The sequence below is a fragment of the Gekko japonicus genome, unplaced genomic scaffold, assembly GCF_001447785.1.
Source record: "Gekko japonicus isolate JY-2015 unplaced genomic scaffold, Gekko_japonicus_V1.1 scaffold982, whole genome shotgun sequence".
NCBI lineage: Eukaryota > Metazoa > Chordata > Lepidosauria > Squamata > Gekkonidae > Gekko > Gekko japonicus.
The window spans coordinates 448,341-462,912 of NW_015170919.1; the positions used below are offsets into that span (position 1 = coordinate 448,341).

The 14,572-nt window shown below is 50.9% G+C and overlaps 1 protein-coding gene across 1 annotated transcript in view; it reads right to left on the bottom strand.

The window, feature by feature from the left end:
• TRRAP (transformation/transcription domain-associated protein) overlaps positions 1-14,572 on the bottom strand; it is a 241,741-nt gene that overhangs the window by 55,106 nt on the left and 172,063 nt on the right. Inside the window, exons 61-64 of the mRNA XM_015418766.1 lie at positions 13,739-14,004; positions 10,151-10,251; positions 5,346-5,547; positions 3,664-3,828 (exon numbers count right to left, since the gene is read on the bottom strand). Coding sequence (XP_015274252.1) covers positions 3,664-3,828; positions 5,346-5,547; positions 10,151-10,251; positions 13,739-14,004 — 734 coding nt within the window. The remainder of the gene's footprint in view (positions 1-3,663; positions 3,829-5,345; positions 5,548-10,150; positions 10,252-13,738; positions 14,005-14,572) is intronic.

The following is a 14,572-nucleotide window of genomic DNA, read 5'->3' on the forward strand; positions in this document are numbered from 1 at the left end:
TCCCAGCTTGCCCCACTGGGGTTTTCGGTCCTACACCAATCAAGGACTAGGGGATGGGGGGGAGGAGTGGCGATATTCGTACGGGAGGCTTACTCCTTCAAGGCGCTCCCTATGTTGGAGTTTTCGGGCCTAGAGTGTGTCGGCCTGGTGCTGGAGGCCGAGGAGAGTGTGGCAATCTGGCTGGTGTACCGTCTGCCTAACGCGCCGGCCAGTTGCCTGCCGTCCCTGCTGGAGGCTGTATCAGGCTGGGTGTTGGAGCACCCTAGGCTATTAGTCCTGGGTGACTTCAACGTCCATGCCGATGACGCGACCTCTAGCCGGGCTACGGACCTAGTGATGTCCATGGCAAAGCTGGGACTCTCCCAATGTGTATCGGTCCCTACGCACCAGGCGGGGCACATGCTCGATTTAATCTTCACAATGGGGATTACAGTGGACCGGATCACTACAGAAGCAGTGCCATGGTCAGACCACTATGCCCTGAAGGTCCTTGTGAATGTCCCGCCCCGACCTTGTATAGGCGGCGAGTGGATTTTAGCTTGCTCGTGGAGCCAAATGGACCCAGTGCGGCTTCAACTGGCCCTGCGGGAACCGATGCCCCCTGGCGGTTTGTTGGATGAGCTTGTGGACGACTGGCATAGTTCGACTTTCCACAGCCATCGACATGATCGCTCCCCGGCACCCTCGCTCAAGGCTGGCCCCCTGGTATACCCAGGGGTTGCAGCTGATGAAGCAAGAGTTATGACGGTTAGAGAGATGGTGGCGCCGAGCTCACGACGAGGCTACAAGGACATCCTGTAGGACGTTTGAGATCCTATGAGATGGCAGTCAAGGCTGCGAAGAGCCAGGGTTGCGTCCGCAAGCTCTCGCCCAGCCCAATTATTTAGAACAATTCGGTCTTTGACGGCTCTGCCACAGGGCAGACAAAATAATAGGGAATTGGATATTGGCTGTGAGGCTTTTGCGAGCTACTTCGCGGATAAAGTCTTGATGCTCCGCTGTGACCTCCCTGCCACAGTTGAAACAGTTAGCGAACTTGAGGCCCCTTGCGCGTCTTCGAGTCTGGGTTTAGAGTGTTTCGACCAGCTCAGCCTGGAAGAAGTCGACAGATTACTTGTATCTGTATGCCCAACCACGTGCGGCCTCGATCCGTTTGCCTCCTGGCTCATTAAAGCGGGCCACGAGGGGTTTCGAGGTGCTTTGAGGGAGATTGTTAACAAGTCCCTCTCGGAGGGGCGGTTCCCCGAGGCACTCAAGGAAGCGATGGTCCGCCCTCTCCTGAAAAAACCAACTTTGGACCCGACTGAATTGGCCAACTATCGGCCGGTGTCCAATTTACCCTATCTGGGCAAATTGATCGACGGTCGACCATCAGCTGCTGGTCCACCGCCTCGCCGACGTGGGGATCAGGGGGCTTGCCCTTCAATGGCTTGCCTTGTTTCTTCAGGGTCGGGGACAGAGGGTAGTGCTAGGGGAACAGCAGTCCCAGAGGCGCCCGCTTGAATGTGGGGTGCATCAGGGGGCTGTAGCTTTCCCCGATGCTGTTTAACATATATATGCGCTCCCTCGCCCAGATTGCCCGGAGGTATGGGCTGGGGTGTCATCAATACGCAGATGACACCCAGCTCTATTTGATGTTGGGCGGCCAGTCGGACTCCAACCCAGAAGATCTGCACCGGGCTTTACAAGCCATGGCTGGGTGGCTCAGGCTGAGCAGGCTGAAATTAAACCTGGCGAAGACGGAGATCCTGTGCTTGAGTCGGACTGGATCGGGGTTGGAGCTCCCACTCCCAACCTTCGACTGGGCACCTCTAGTGCCAGCTTCGGAGGTTAGGAGTTTGGGAGTGCTTCTGGACCCCACCTTAACGATGGAGGCCCAGGTGGCAGCCACTGCCAGATCAGCCTTCTACCATCTTCGGCTGATACGGCAGTTGGTTCCTTTCCTCGACCGCAATGACCTAGCTACAGTGATCCACGCGACGGTCACCTCGAGGCTAGACTACTGCAATGCTTTCTACATGTGGCTGCCTCTGTCGCAAATTCGGAAGCTGCAGCTGGTGCAGAATGCTGCGGCCAGGTTGTTGGTGGGCGTCTCGGGCTGGGAGCACACCCGAACTGTGTTGAAAGCGCTGCACTGGCTGCCTATAGCATACCAGATTTGCTTCAAAGTGCTGGTGCTTACCTTTAAAGCCCTACATGGCCAGGGTCCGACATACCTGAGGGACTACATTTCCCCATATATTCCCCAAAGAGCACTTCGGTCGGGGTCACAACACCAGCTGGTGACCTCGGGCCCTAAGGAGGCCAAGCTGGCGGCAACAAGGGCCAGATCCTTTTCAGTGGCGGCTCCTAGCTGGTGGAATGAGCTCCCGGAGGAGATCAGGGCCCTGCGGGACCTTGTGCAGTTCCGCAGGGCCTGTAAGATGGAGCTCTTTTGCCAGGCTTATGAGTAGGAGCTGCCATGGCCACTTCCACCACCACTCCTTCATAGACAGATACCGCCGGAGGGCTGGGTAACATCTTTCCATGACCCCCTCTGCTATGCAAGATGTTGGGAGTTTTATATGTGCATCCGTTGGAACCGATTTTTAACTGTTTTAACTTTTATACACAGTATGCACTTTGTGCTCTGTGTGAGCCGCCCTGAGCCCGTTCACGGGGAGGGCGGGGTATAAATGCAATAACATAAATAAATAAAAAATAAATACAAAGTGATTATGTACGTTTAAAAATTTAGTAGATAAATCAATGCTAAAAAGGCATAGTTATTCAGTCAGCAACACTCAATATATACTTTAACATATATCTAAACAATCAGTAATATTATAGCGCCCTATAGTTTACATAATATAAAATACACAGAATTCAAGTTACCATATATTACTGGATACTACTTATCTAGGCAGAGGTCTTTCCCATCACCTCCTACCTGATCCTTTTAACTGGAGATGCCGGGGATTGAACCTGGGACCTTCTTCATACCTAGCAGATGCTCTGCTGTTCAGCCGTGGCTCCCTTTGAACACATGAAGCTGCTTTATATTGACTCAGACCACTGGTCAGTCTTGTCTACTCAGACTGGCAACAGCTCGCCAGGGACTCAGACATGTGTCTACTGCCTAGTCTTTTTAATTGGAGATGCCGGGGATTGAACCTGGGACCTTCTGCATGCCAAGCAGATGCTCTACCTCTGAGCCACAGCCCTTCTTTACAGGTCTCCAGGATCTCAAGCGGAGATCTTTCCCATCACCTCCTGCCTGGTCCTTTTTAACTGGAGATGCTGGGGATTGAACCTGGGACCTTCTGCATGCCAAGCAGAGGCTCTTCCACTGAGCCACAGCCGCTCTTTACAGCTCTCCAGGATCTCAGGCAGAGGTCCTTCCCATCACCTCCTACTGGGCCTTTTGACTGGAGATGCTGGGGATTGAACCTGGGACCTTCTGCATGCCAAGCAGATGCTCTTCCACTGAGCCACAGTCCCTCACTAAGCCTATTCCAGTATCACCGACACAAGAACAGCATGCAGTATTTTTCAAGGAACTGAAAAGCTTCCTGTCTTCCATCTACCTTTCTGTAAAGAGTGCCACACCCACCTGAGAATGTGACAACCAACGGGGGGGGGGGGGGGGGGGCTGTCATGGGCTGCACGGCCGAGCCATCATACCTGACTGATGAGATTCAGGAGGAGTTTGCCCTCGGACCCGACCAGGCAGGTTAACAGCTGGGGGATCCAAGCCAGCCACTGGATGGGCGGGACACCAACGCAGTATTTGTCGATGGCTTCTGCCAAGGTGTTCTTGTCATCATCGAAGCTCAGGAGCCAAAGAACCTAAAAAAAGCAAGCAGTTGGAATGCCACCGTGTCTATACACACACACACACACCCCACTGGAAAGAGTTGGTAAGCTGCATTTCAATATGCCCCAGGGGGGACCGAGGAACACTCGGCAGGGTAATGGGAATGCACAGTCCCCCTTTGCTAGAATTTATTATTATTATTTTCTTCTTCTCAAAGTGGCTACCGAAATAAAACATGATGACAGTATAAAATCACCCCTCCCTTTCCATTAGAGGAAAACTTCATCAGGATCCAATCAGATATCACGATTATGCCCCTCCCTCCCCTGCCCCCCCCCAGTTCCACAGGGCCCTTTCCCCATGGCTCTTGGGGGCCCTCCATTTTGGCTAACTGCCCTACGGTGTCCCAAGAGTCTTTTCTCTGCCATGGCAAATAACCTGAAGCGTATCTGCTTTATAACCTTTGAGATGACATCGAAGGATAAAGAAAATGTCTTCCCTTGGACTGCACTGGAATGCGTATTACGCGCATGTCCCCACTACCAGTTTGCATGACGAACGGTCCTAGGATACCTGTCTTACCTGAAGCCAGTGTATGAAGCATGCACTGTGTCTGTGGCCCTCCCAATATCCACTAGTCCAGGGGTCTCCAACATGGTGCCCTTGGGTGCCACGTCACCTGCCGATAGCTTTCCAATCACCCGCCAAACATTTATAGATAGTGGGTGGAGAACATAAGAGAAGCCAATGTTGGATCAGGCCAATGGCCCATCCAGTCCAACACTCTGTCACACAGTGGCCAAAAATACTAGGTGCCATCAGGAGGTCCAGCAGTGGAGCTTTTTGCCCAGCAGGGCTTCTGACTGACCACTAGAAATCTGATTGCCAGTGCAGATTTTTTTAAAATGTCGCTTCTGCGGCAGTTGCCACCATGAGACAAGGACCATCACTGTGTGTACGCGAGAAAATATTTTTGAGAAATACATTCGTTCTAAAAGATATCCTGTTAAGCAGAGCTTTGGTGTAAAATGCTGAGCTTACTATTAGAGTCTGGCATAACCTCCCTCCCTGATAAGTTACAGTCAGCTCTGCCTCCAGCAGCAGCCATTTTGTGCCTAGCTCCACCTCCTGTAGCAGCCATTTTTTTTGTATTTTTCATCTGTGCATGTGTGTGTGCACCTGGAAGTCATGGCGACCTCTGGTGACTGACCCCTACTGGGTGCCTGGAGGATATTCAGAGAGGTGACCGAATAAATCCTGCCCCTGGCCCTCCGGACTGCTGGTATTCCAAGGAGGTCTCCCATCCAAGTACTTGCCAGAGTCGACCCTGCTTAGCTTCCGAGATCTGACGAGATCGGGCTTACCTGGCCTAACCAGGCCAGCCGTTTTGTGGCCGTGCTCATCACGTGCATTAGAATTCCAAAAGTGCCCGCGGACTCAAAAGGGTTGGGGACTCCTGCTTAGGAAGAAATACAACGAGCTTTCTCTTCTAGGCTTGCATACACAGCCCCACCTCCCTCGGTATGTGCAAGTAAGCCCCGTGATTCACCTTGGCTAAATACTTCCGCGACTTGCTCTCGTTCTGATGGCGGCAAGCGTGTAAGTAGCAGGTGATGGCCGAGACGCCGAGGTGCAGCTGACGCTCCTTCACAAAGATGTTTTCCAGGTAGTCCCCCCACATGGCCCAGGCTTTCACCAGAACGTCGTGCATCTGCACAGCGGCGGAGAAAGCTTTGTTGGCTTCTTCCGACCTGGGAGGGACAATATGAAATGGTGGCTCTGAATGGTCGGTGTGTCAGGTTACCCGAAAATGAAGCTTTTCAAAAAAAAAGGAACACCAGAATGGGGGGGGGGGGAATGATAAAACAATTCTTGGAGAAGTCTCGAAATGTCCCACTGTAACAAACAAACCTCCACCTGAATGTATGACGACGACAACAACAACAACATTGGAAACAGTTTTGCTTTGTCTCGGGGCAACGAGAAAAGCCAGTGCTACAATTTCCTGCGTTACATGCATGAATGCACAAAACGACCTTATTCCGACTCAGCCTCTTAGTCTATCAAGGTCAGTCCTGTCTGTGCAGACTGGTGGCAGCTCTCAAGGGTATCAAGCAAGAGGTCTTTCACATCATCTAGTATGCGATTCTTTTAACTGGAGACGCCGGGGACTGAAGCTGGACCTTTTGCATGCTGAATGGATGCTCTTCCCCTGGGCTATGGCCCCTCCCCCTACGGGGCCCACAGATCAACTTGGTCAGATCAACATCTCCTGACCCTCAGCACTGACCCCAATGTCCAAAGCTGACATTTCCCATTTCCTCTGTTCCTTCCTGAATACGTAAAGTTGCTTTATAAGATATCAGACTCTTGGTCCATCAAGGTCAGAACTGTCTACTCAGACCGGCAGATGTCCTAGACAGAGCTCTTTCACCACCTACTACCTGATCCTTAACTGGATATGCTGGGGATTGAACCTGGGACCTTCTGCATTCTGAGCAGATGCTCTACCACTGAGCTACAGCTTCTGATTGTTCCCTTTTTGCTGGAGATGCTAATATGCATTCCAGACAGACTACACCTGGGGCCCAAGGGTTGGAAAGGTAGGAGAGGCATGAGGCATTTCATGGTTGCGTCTGAAGTAGGGTTGCCAACCCCCCCGGTTTGCCAGGGGTCCCCCGGTTTTTTTTGGGGAGGTTTTTCCCCGCTGCCAGCCAGATGGCCGGCGGGGGAAGCCCCACCCCCAACCCCCACAGCCACCCATCTCTCTCCCTTTAAGTGTGTGGAACCCGTGTTTCCTCCCAAGCCCGATTCGCCACAAGCTTGCAGGGAAATGCCAGCTTCGTGCTCTTAAAAGGGAAACACGGCTGCTCTTAAAGGGGAAACACCGGCTCCTGCATTTAAAAGGGAAACGCTGGCTCCTTTAAGTGCAGGGAACTGCTGTTTCTGGAGATCCGGCGCACGGGCGGGTGGGGGGAGCGGGCAGACGTCCCCAACGTGACGTCATCACGTGAGGATGCCCCGCCCCTTCCAGGAACGCCCCCAAAGTCCCCCGCTGGGGGTGGAAGATGGACTTGGCAACCCCAGTCTGAAGCCCACTCTCAGTTTGAATTAAGTTTGGACTGCAGACTCTACAATGATAGCCTGCGGCAATGCAAAAGGGGCGGGGGGGGGGAAACTGATGGGACTGGAAGAAAACATGGCAAATGGAAAATAACCTTATCTGTCAAATAGCTTATTAAACAGTTAATTAGCCGGGGTATTACTCAGCTCCTTCATTTTTTCGCTCGCAGCTTTCTGTGTCCTCGGCTGTGCCCGTAGCACGGCTTATTACGGAAGGAGAAGGCTGATGAATGGGCTGTCTTCATCTTCTGCCGTGAACGGGATTTGTCTCCTGGACTTCCCTTTCTTCTACCTCTCCCCTGTTATCTATCACTGACACCTGTGATTGATTCTTATTGCCTTGCTTGACCAGTGAGGCAAAAGGGGGGCCAGGTCCACCCCACGCAAATGACCTTTTGGACCCAGCTGTGGGGACAGCTAGGAAAAGGTCCACTATCAGAAAAGCCACCTCTGGAGGGCAAGTGATTTGGTCAAATGAGAAAGGGAGCACATTTTGCCCTAGACCAGGGTGTCCCCGATCTGGTGCCCATGGGCACCATCCCCCCCCCCAACACTTTTCCTGATGCCCACCAAGTGCTTTCCGAAAGCAGGTGGAGCTTTTGTCCAGCAGGGCTTCTGACTGGTTAGGCAGGCCATGGCAAACCACCTCTGTTTGTCGTCAGATCTCAGAAGCTAAGCAGGGTCAGCCCTGGTTAGTTTTTGGATGGGAGACCTCCAAGGAAGCCCGAGGTTGCTACTTACAGGCAGGCAATGGCAGACCACTTCTGGTTGTCTCTTGCCTTGATTTGGATGGCTCAGGCTAGCCCAGTCTTGTCCAGTACTGGAAGCTAAGCAGGGTTGGCCATGGATAGTACTTGGAGGGGAGACCAGCAAGGAAGTTCAGGGTTGTTAAACAGAGGCAGGCAATGGCAAACCACTTCTCAATGTCTCTTGCCATAAAAGCCCTGCGGGGTCACTGTAAGTCGGCTGCAGCTCAACAGCATTTCCTACCACCACCACTGAAGAGGAGGTGCTGGATTTGTAATGCCAACGAATAGGAACTAAACCCTTCCTTTCCCATACGAACTCTTCCTCCTCCTTACTTCCAGTAGATACTAGAGTCTAAAAACCCCTTACTTCCCCCTCCCCCAATTCCTTTAATGGCATTTCACAAAAGTAAAAACATAGTACCTGAGATATAAAAAATTCAGATTCTGCATAAAATAGAATTCCATTAAAAATTTCCCTATGTTGAGCACCTACAAAATTTTACTACGTGTAGAGGCAGCAGCCAGTAAAAACAAGTTCAGTTATGTTTTCCTTAGTGCTATTTAACAGAAATAGTAGTTTGTTCGGCCAGGAACAATCTGACACACTACCCAAAATTGGTGATAAAATTCATTGCCTAATGCCAGCATAATAACAACATTCAAACAGCACATGGTACACTGTTTCAGTAGTTTCACATATACAAGGGTGGCAAAAGGAATATCCTGGAATCTTCCAAATAAAATTGCCGATGGTAAAACATTAAGCCTAGACAGTGAAAAATTCTGCACAATTTCGGAGATTGCAGTCGGAAGAAATAACTGTGTAAGCGTCCTATCATGGGAAATATCCCATGGTTCAGAGGAGAACAAGTCTTATTGGCTGCATTATACAAGTTCTACAACTCTGCCTCCAGTAATCTGGTCCTTATTATGTGAAACACCTCCGTTTCGGAGAGCATTAGCATAGATTCAAGAGAGATATTCAAGGATCTCAGAAAAAACCCTTACTAATTACAGTAGAAAAAGAGATTGGATTTATATTCCATCCTTAACTACCCAAAGGAGTCTCAGAGTGGCTTACGATTTTTTTTCCCTTCCCCTCCCCACAACAGACACCGTGTGAGGTAGGTGGGGCTGAGAGAGCTCTTTCAAGAACTGCCCTTGAGAGAACAGCTCTGAGAGAACTGTGACTGACCCAAGGCCATCCAGCAGCTGCATGTGGAGGCGTGGGGAATCAAACCTGGTTCTCCCAGATTAGAGTCCGCGCTCTTAACCACTACACCAAACTGGCCCTGCAGTGTTCGTTTGCCAGTTTGGTGTAGTGGTTAAGTGTGTGGACTCTAATCTGGGAGAACCGGGTTTGATTCCCCACTCCTCCACTTGCACCTGGTCGGATGACCTTGGGCAAGCTGTAGTTCTGATAAGAGCTGTCCTTGAAAAAGAGCAGTTTCTGTCAGAGTTCTCTCAGCCCCACCTACCTCACAGGGTGTCTGTTGTGGGGAGGGGAAGGGAAAGGAGTTTGTCAGCCGCTCTGAGACACCTTTGGGTAGTGACGGGCGGGGTATAAATCCAATCTCCTCTTCTTTTTCTTCTTGCTGACTTATCGGGTTCTGAAGTTAGGCCTTCCCATGCTAGCAGGATGAGGCGGTGGAGTCCAAACAGCAGAACAGACTGTGCCATTTCAGACTGAGAGGTGGGAAGTTGTCCCCCCCGCCCCTTCAGTTAAAGATACTCTACTTAAAAAAAAAAAAAAGCAGAAATGCAGAAAAGTAGCACAGCAGGACGTGAGCTGAGCGAGAATCTTTTTCTCTGCATCTGCTAATTTTCTATTTGCAGGGAACTTTTTAGAAAAAGCCCAGGGGAACAAGTAAAACAAGCAATACTCTTTTCTGATGGACACGTGGATTTCATGCCACAGCCTATATCCCTGCAAGTCTCTTTCTTTAATTTATCCTGGAAAGCTCATCAAAGAGGCAGGTGGCAGCAATTGCTCTTCTCACAGTGCTACATTAAGGTGCAGATCGGGGTCCCCAACATGGTGCCCGTGGGCTCTCTCCCGCCAGCACCTTTCTTGTGCCTGCTCAGTGTTTTTACAAAGTGGATGGGGCTTTTGCCCAATGAAGCTTCTGATTGGCTGTGCAGCTTTTTGAAAACATTGCTCTGGCAGCAGCTGCCACCACAGCACAAGGATCTTCACTGTGTGACCGAAGGAAAGAGACGGCAGCCATTTTGTGGCTGGCTCTGCCTCCTGCAACAGCCATTTTGTGCCTGTGTGCTGTGTCAGAATTCCAAAGGAGCCTGTCAGCTCAAAAAAGGTTGGAGACCCCTGGGGTAGATGATGAGTTTCATCACAACAGCCCACGCTGAGGCTGCTGCTTCACGCACATTTCCACTGTGGTTTTATGTTTATTCGGCCTCTGAATCACCGAGTATGCTCAACACAGTTCTCCTCAGCCCTCCCATCTTGCCCCACCATTCGTACTTGTTGATCTGAGCCAAAAACATCCCCTTGAGCGCATAGAATTCTGCCGTCATCTCCTTGGTAAAGTACTTCAGGTTTGTTGACTCAATCACCTCCAGGCCCTGTCGAAGGAAACGTTACAAGCCAAGGTTTATATAAAACCCACGTCATGAATAGATAGATATATTTTAAAGAACAACATAAAACAAGAACTTTTCTAAAGATCATTCCCTGTCCTAATGCATTCCCAGGCCCTTCAGGGTTGCACATCACGCTGACGGCTCAGACCGTGCACCTGCCTTCCACGCCGCGTCACCCATGCCTTGTGAATACCCACAGGGCTGGGCTACAGAGCTGGGGATGCTGCCGGAGGGCTTTGGTAACTGCGGCAGAGCACAAAAAACCCACCAGGATAAAGGGCTTGGCCAGTTGCGAGTGAGAAACTCTCTTGCAAGAGGAAAGAGGGAGCAACTAGAGTATATAAAGTTTGAAGACTTTATCGGTGGCATATAAAAATCACTCCTGAACCACCTAACACTGGCTCCCAATTTGTTTCCAGGCCCAGTTCAAAGTGCTAATGTTGACCTTTAAGGTCTTTGTAAGGCTTGGGACCAGCATACCTGAAGGACCGCCTGCTCCCTTAGGAACGTACCTCACCGCTATGGTCATCTTGGAGGCCCAGCTTCAGGTGCTCTCGCCTGCTGAGATCCGGCAGGTGGCAACCCAGAACAGGGCCTTCTTGGTCACAGCACCCAAACTATGGCCAGGGTCTGACATACCTAAGGGACCGCCTTTCCCCATATGTTCCCCCAAGGGCACTACGGTCGGGGACGCAACATCTCCTGGTGACTCCAGGCCCCAAAGATGCCAGATTTGCAGCAACCAGGGCCAGGGCCTTTTCGGTGGCGGCTCCAACCTGGTGGAACGAGGTCCCGGAGGAGATCCGGGCCCTGCGGGACCTTGCGCAGTTCCCCAGGGCCTGTAAGACGGAGCTCTTCCGCCAGGCTTTCGAGTAGGAGCTGCCACCGCTGCACCACAACCACCACCACCACCACCTGGGCTGGGCAACACGGGGGGGGGGGAGATGGCCCTGTGACAAATGAACGACAGTGCTGCCTGGAACGGATAGCACCGATCTGGGACCATCACCACCAGGATGCCATCCTGTGACTGAGACACCAAGAGCACCTTGTATCGTGATAAATGATTATAAATGACTGTTTCATCTTGTTTTCAACTGTTTTAATTATTTGCATAAGTGCCCAGTCTGTGAACCACCCTGAGCCCGCTTGCGGGGAGGGCGGGCTATAAATCTAATAATAAAATAAATAAATAAATAAATAAATAAACTATGAGAGACTTGCCTGTCCCCTTCTGTTGCCATCTACCACCAGCAGGCGAAGACTTTTCTGTCTTCTCTGGGGTTTCCCCCTTGCTGCCCTACATTTGAACTACTGCTAGATATGGTTTTGCATATATATTTTAGTTTTGCTTTTAATTGTTTTTTTTAAAAGATGTGCTTTTATTTCTTTTGTCCTGTCTGGGATTCCCTCAATGACCCTCCTTCCTGCCCTGTGGCAGAAGAAGAAGAAGAAGAAGGAGGTGGAGGAGGAGGAGGAGGAGGAGGAGGACATTGGATTTATACCCCGCCCTTCACTACCCGAAGGTGTCTCAGAGCGGCTTACAAACTCCTTTCCCTTCCCCTCCCCACAACAGGCACCCTGTGAGGTAGGTGGGGCTGAGAGAGCTCTTGACAGAAACGGCTCTTTTTCAAGGACAGCTCATGTCAGAACTAAGGCTTGCCCAAGGTCATCCAGCCAGGTGCAAGTGGAGGAGTGGGGAATCAAACCTGGTTCTCCCAGATTAGAGTCTGCGCACTTAACCACTACACCAAACTACATACTGTGGCTTTACATATGTATTTTAGCTTCGGTTTTAACTGTTTTGAAAATGCGCTTTTTATTATAACTTGTGTTGTTACCTGCCTCGGGCAGAAAGGCAGCATACACATCTTGTGAAGGAAAAAAAATAATATTATTTTTATTCTTGATTCCCTCGCCCCTCCCGGATCGGGGAGATGTGTACTATTCTTTTTCATACATAGGTTGAATTTTAAATAGCGTTCTACATGTTGTGTTCCTGCTTTCATTGTCACATCGAGTGTCTTCTCCAAAGAGGACCTTTTCTCCATCTCCTGAAATACCAGAACTCAAGGGCACCTGATGAAGCTGGTGGGCAGTAGATTCAGGACAGAGAAAAGGAAATACTCCTTTACAGAGAGAGTGATTAAGATGTGGAATTGGCTGCCAGAGGATGTAGCGATGCTCACAGGAATACACAGTTTTAAACGGGGATTACATAGATTCATGGAGGATACTGCCATGATGACTGAGGAGAAACTCCTCTGAATCCCAGAGCCAGGAGACAACATCACGGGAAGGCCTTGCTCTCTATGCTCTGTGGTTGGATCTCCAGAGGATGCTGGACTAGATGGACCTCTGGTCTGATCCATCAGGGCTCTTCTGCTTTTTTTTTTAGGGGAAGGCCTTGGCCTCTATGCCATTTTTTGCCCTCCAGAGGAACTGGCTGGCCACTGTGTGAGACAGGATGCTGGACTAGAGGGACTATTGGTCTGATCCAGCAGGACTCTTCTGATGTTCTTCTCAGAGGAAAACCTCAGCCTCCATGCCCTGTGGTTGGCCCTCTAGAGGAACTGGCTGGCCACTGTGTGAGACAGGATGCTGGACTAGATGGACTACTGGTCTGATCCAGCAGGACTCTTCTGATGTTCTTATCAGGGGAAGGCCTCGGCCTCTCTGTCCTGTTGTTGGCTGTCCAGAGGAACTGGTAGGCCTCTTAGTGAGATGGGATGCTGGTCTACATGGACCTCTGGTCTGATCTAGCAGGGTCTTTTGATGTTCTTATCAGGGGAAGGCCTCAGCCTCTCTGCCCTGTTGTTGGCCTTCCAGAGGAACTGCTCAGCCAATGTGTGCGACAGGATGCTGGACTAGATGGACCTTCACTGGCCTGATCCAGCAGGGCTCTTCTGAGGTTCTTATCCTGGGGAGGCAGACCCTGGGGATTGAACCTGGGACCCTCTGCATGCAAAGCGGATGCTCTGCCTCTGAGCCACAGCCCTTTCCCCAGTCACTGTAATTAAAACTTTTGGGTTTCATGTATTTTATTTCTTTTATCTATTTTGTAAGCTGTCTTGAGCTCTGCAAGTCAGAAAAGCAGCTAATAAATGTTTTTAATAAATAAATATGCAGAAGAGGAGGAGATTGGATTCATACCCCACCCTTCACTACCTGAAGGAGTCTCAGAGAGGCTTACAATCTCCTTTCCCTTCCCCTCCCCACAACAGACACCCTGTGAGGTAGGTGGGGCTGAGAGAGCTCTTTTGAGAACGGCTCTTGAGAGAACAGCTCTGAGAGAACTTGTGACTGACCCAACGTCACACCAACAGCTGTATGTGGAGAAGTGGGGATTCAAACCCGGTTCTCCCAGATTAGAGTCCGCGCTCCTAACCACTTTACCAAACTGGCTTCTAAAATCCTTGCTTCTAACCTGTAAAGCGGCCAATAATGAAAGCGTGTTCTGCTGCCATACCTGCATGCACTCGTTTTTCCCCATCACACCGGCCAGCTGCAGGTAGCACTTGACCTGTTGCCGGATCTTCTGGAAGCAGTCCACGATCGGCACCGTCGGGATGGTGTGGATGCGGCTCAGGATGTCCAGGGCCACGTTGACCAGCCCCTGCTTTCGCGCGATCTTCCCGTACTGGATGATTGCCGACGCCGAGGCGTGGACGCCCAGCATAGCGTTGTTGGAACTGGGATCATGCTGGGAGCTGTTCTCGTATGCGCTGACGATGGCTAGGAAAAGCAAACAGAGAGAAGGCTGGGAGGGAGGGGGTTGTTACAAAGCCACCACACCATGATAAGAACATAAGAGAAGCCACGTAGGATCAGGCCAATGGCCCATCCAGTCCAACACTCTGTGTCACACAGTGGCCAAAACCCAGGTGCCGTCAGGAGGTCCATCAGCAGGACCAGAATTCCAGAAGCCCTCCCACTGTTGCCCCCCACCCCAAGCACCAAGAAGACAGAACATCACCGCCCCAGACATAAGAATATAACAGAAACCATGTCGGATCAGGCCCATGCAGTCCAACACTCTGTGTCACACAGTGGCCAAAATACCAGGTGCCATCAGGAGGTCCAGCAGTGAGGCCAGAACTCCAGAACCCCCCCACTGTTGCCCCCCAAAGCACCAAGAATACAGAGCATCCTCTGGAGACTATGGCTGCCAATCAGAGTAGACAAGACTGAGCTTAAGAACATAAGAGAAGCCCTGTTGGATCAGGCCAGTGGCCCATCCAGTCCAACACTCTGTGTCACACAGTGGCCAAAATACCAGGTGCCATCAGGAGGTCCAGCAGTG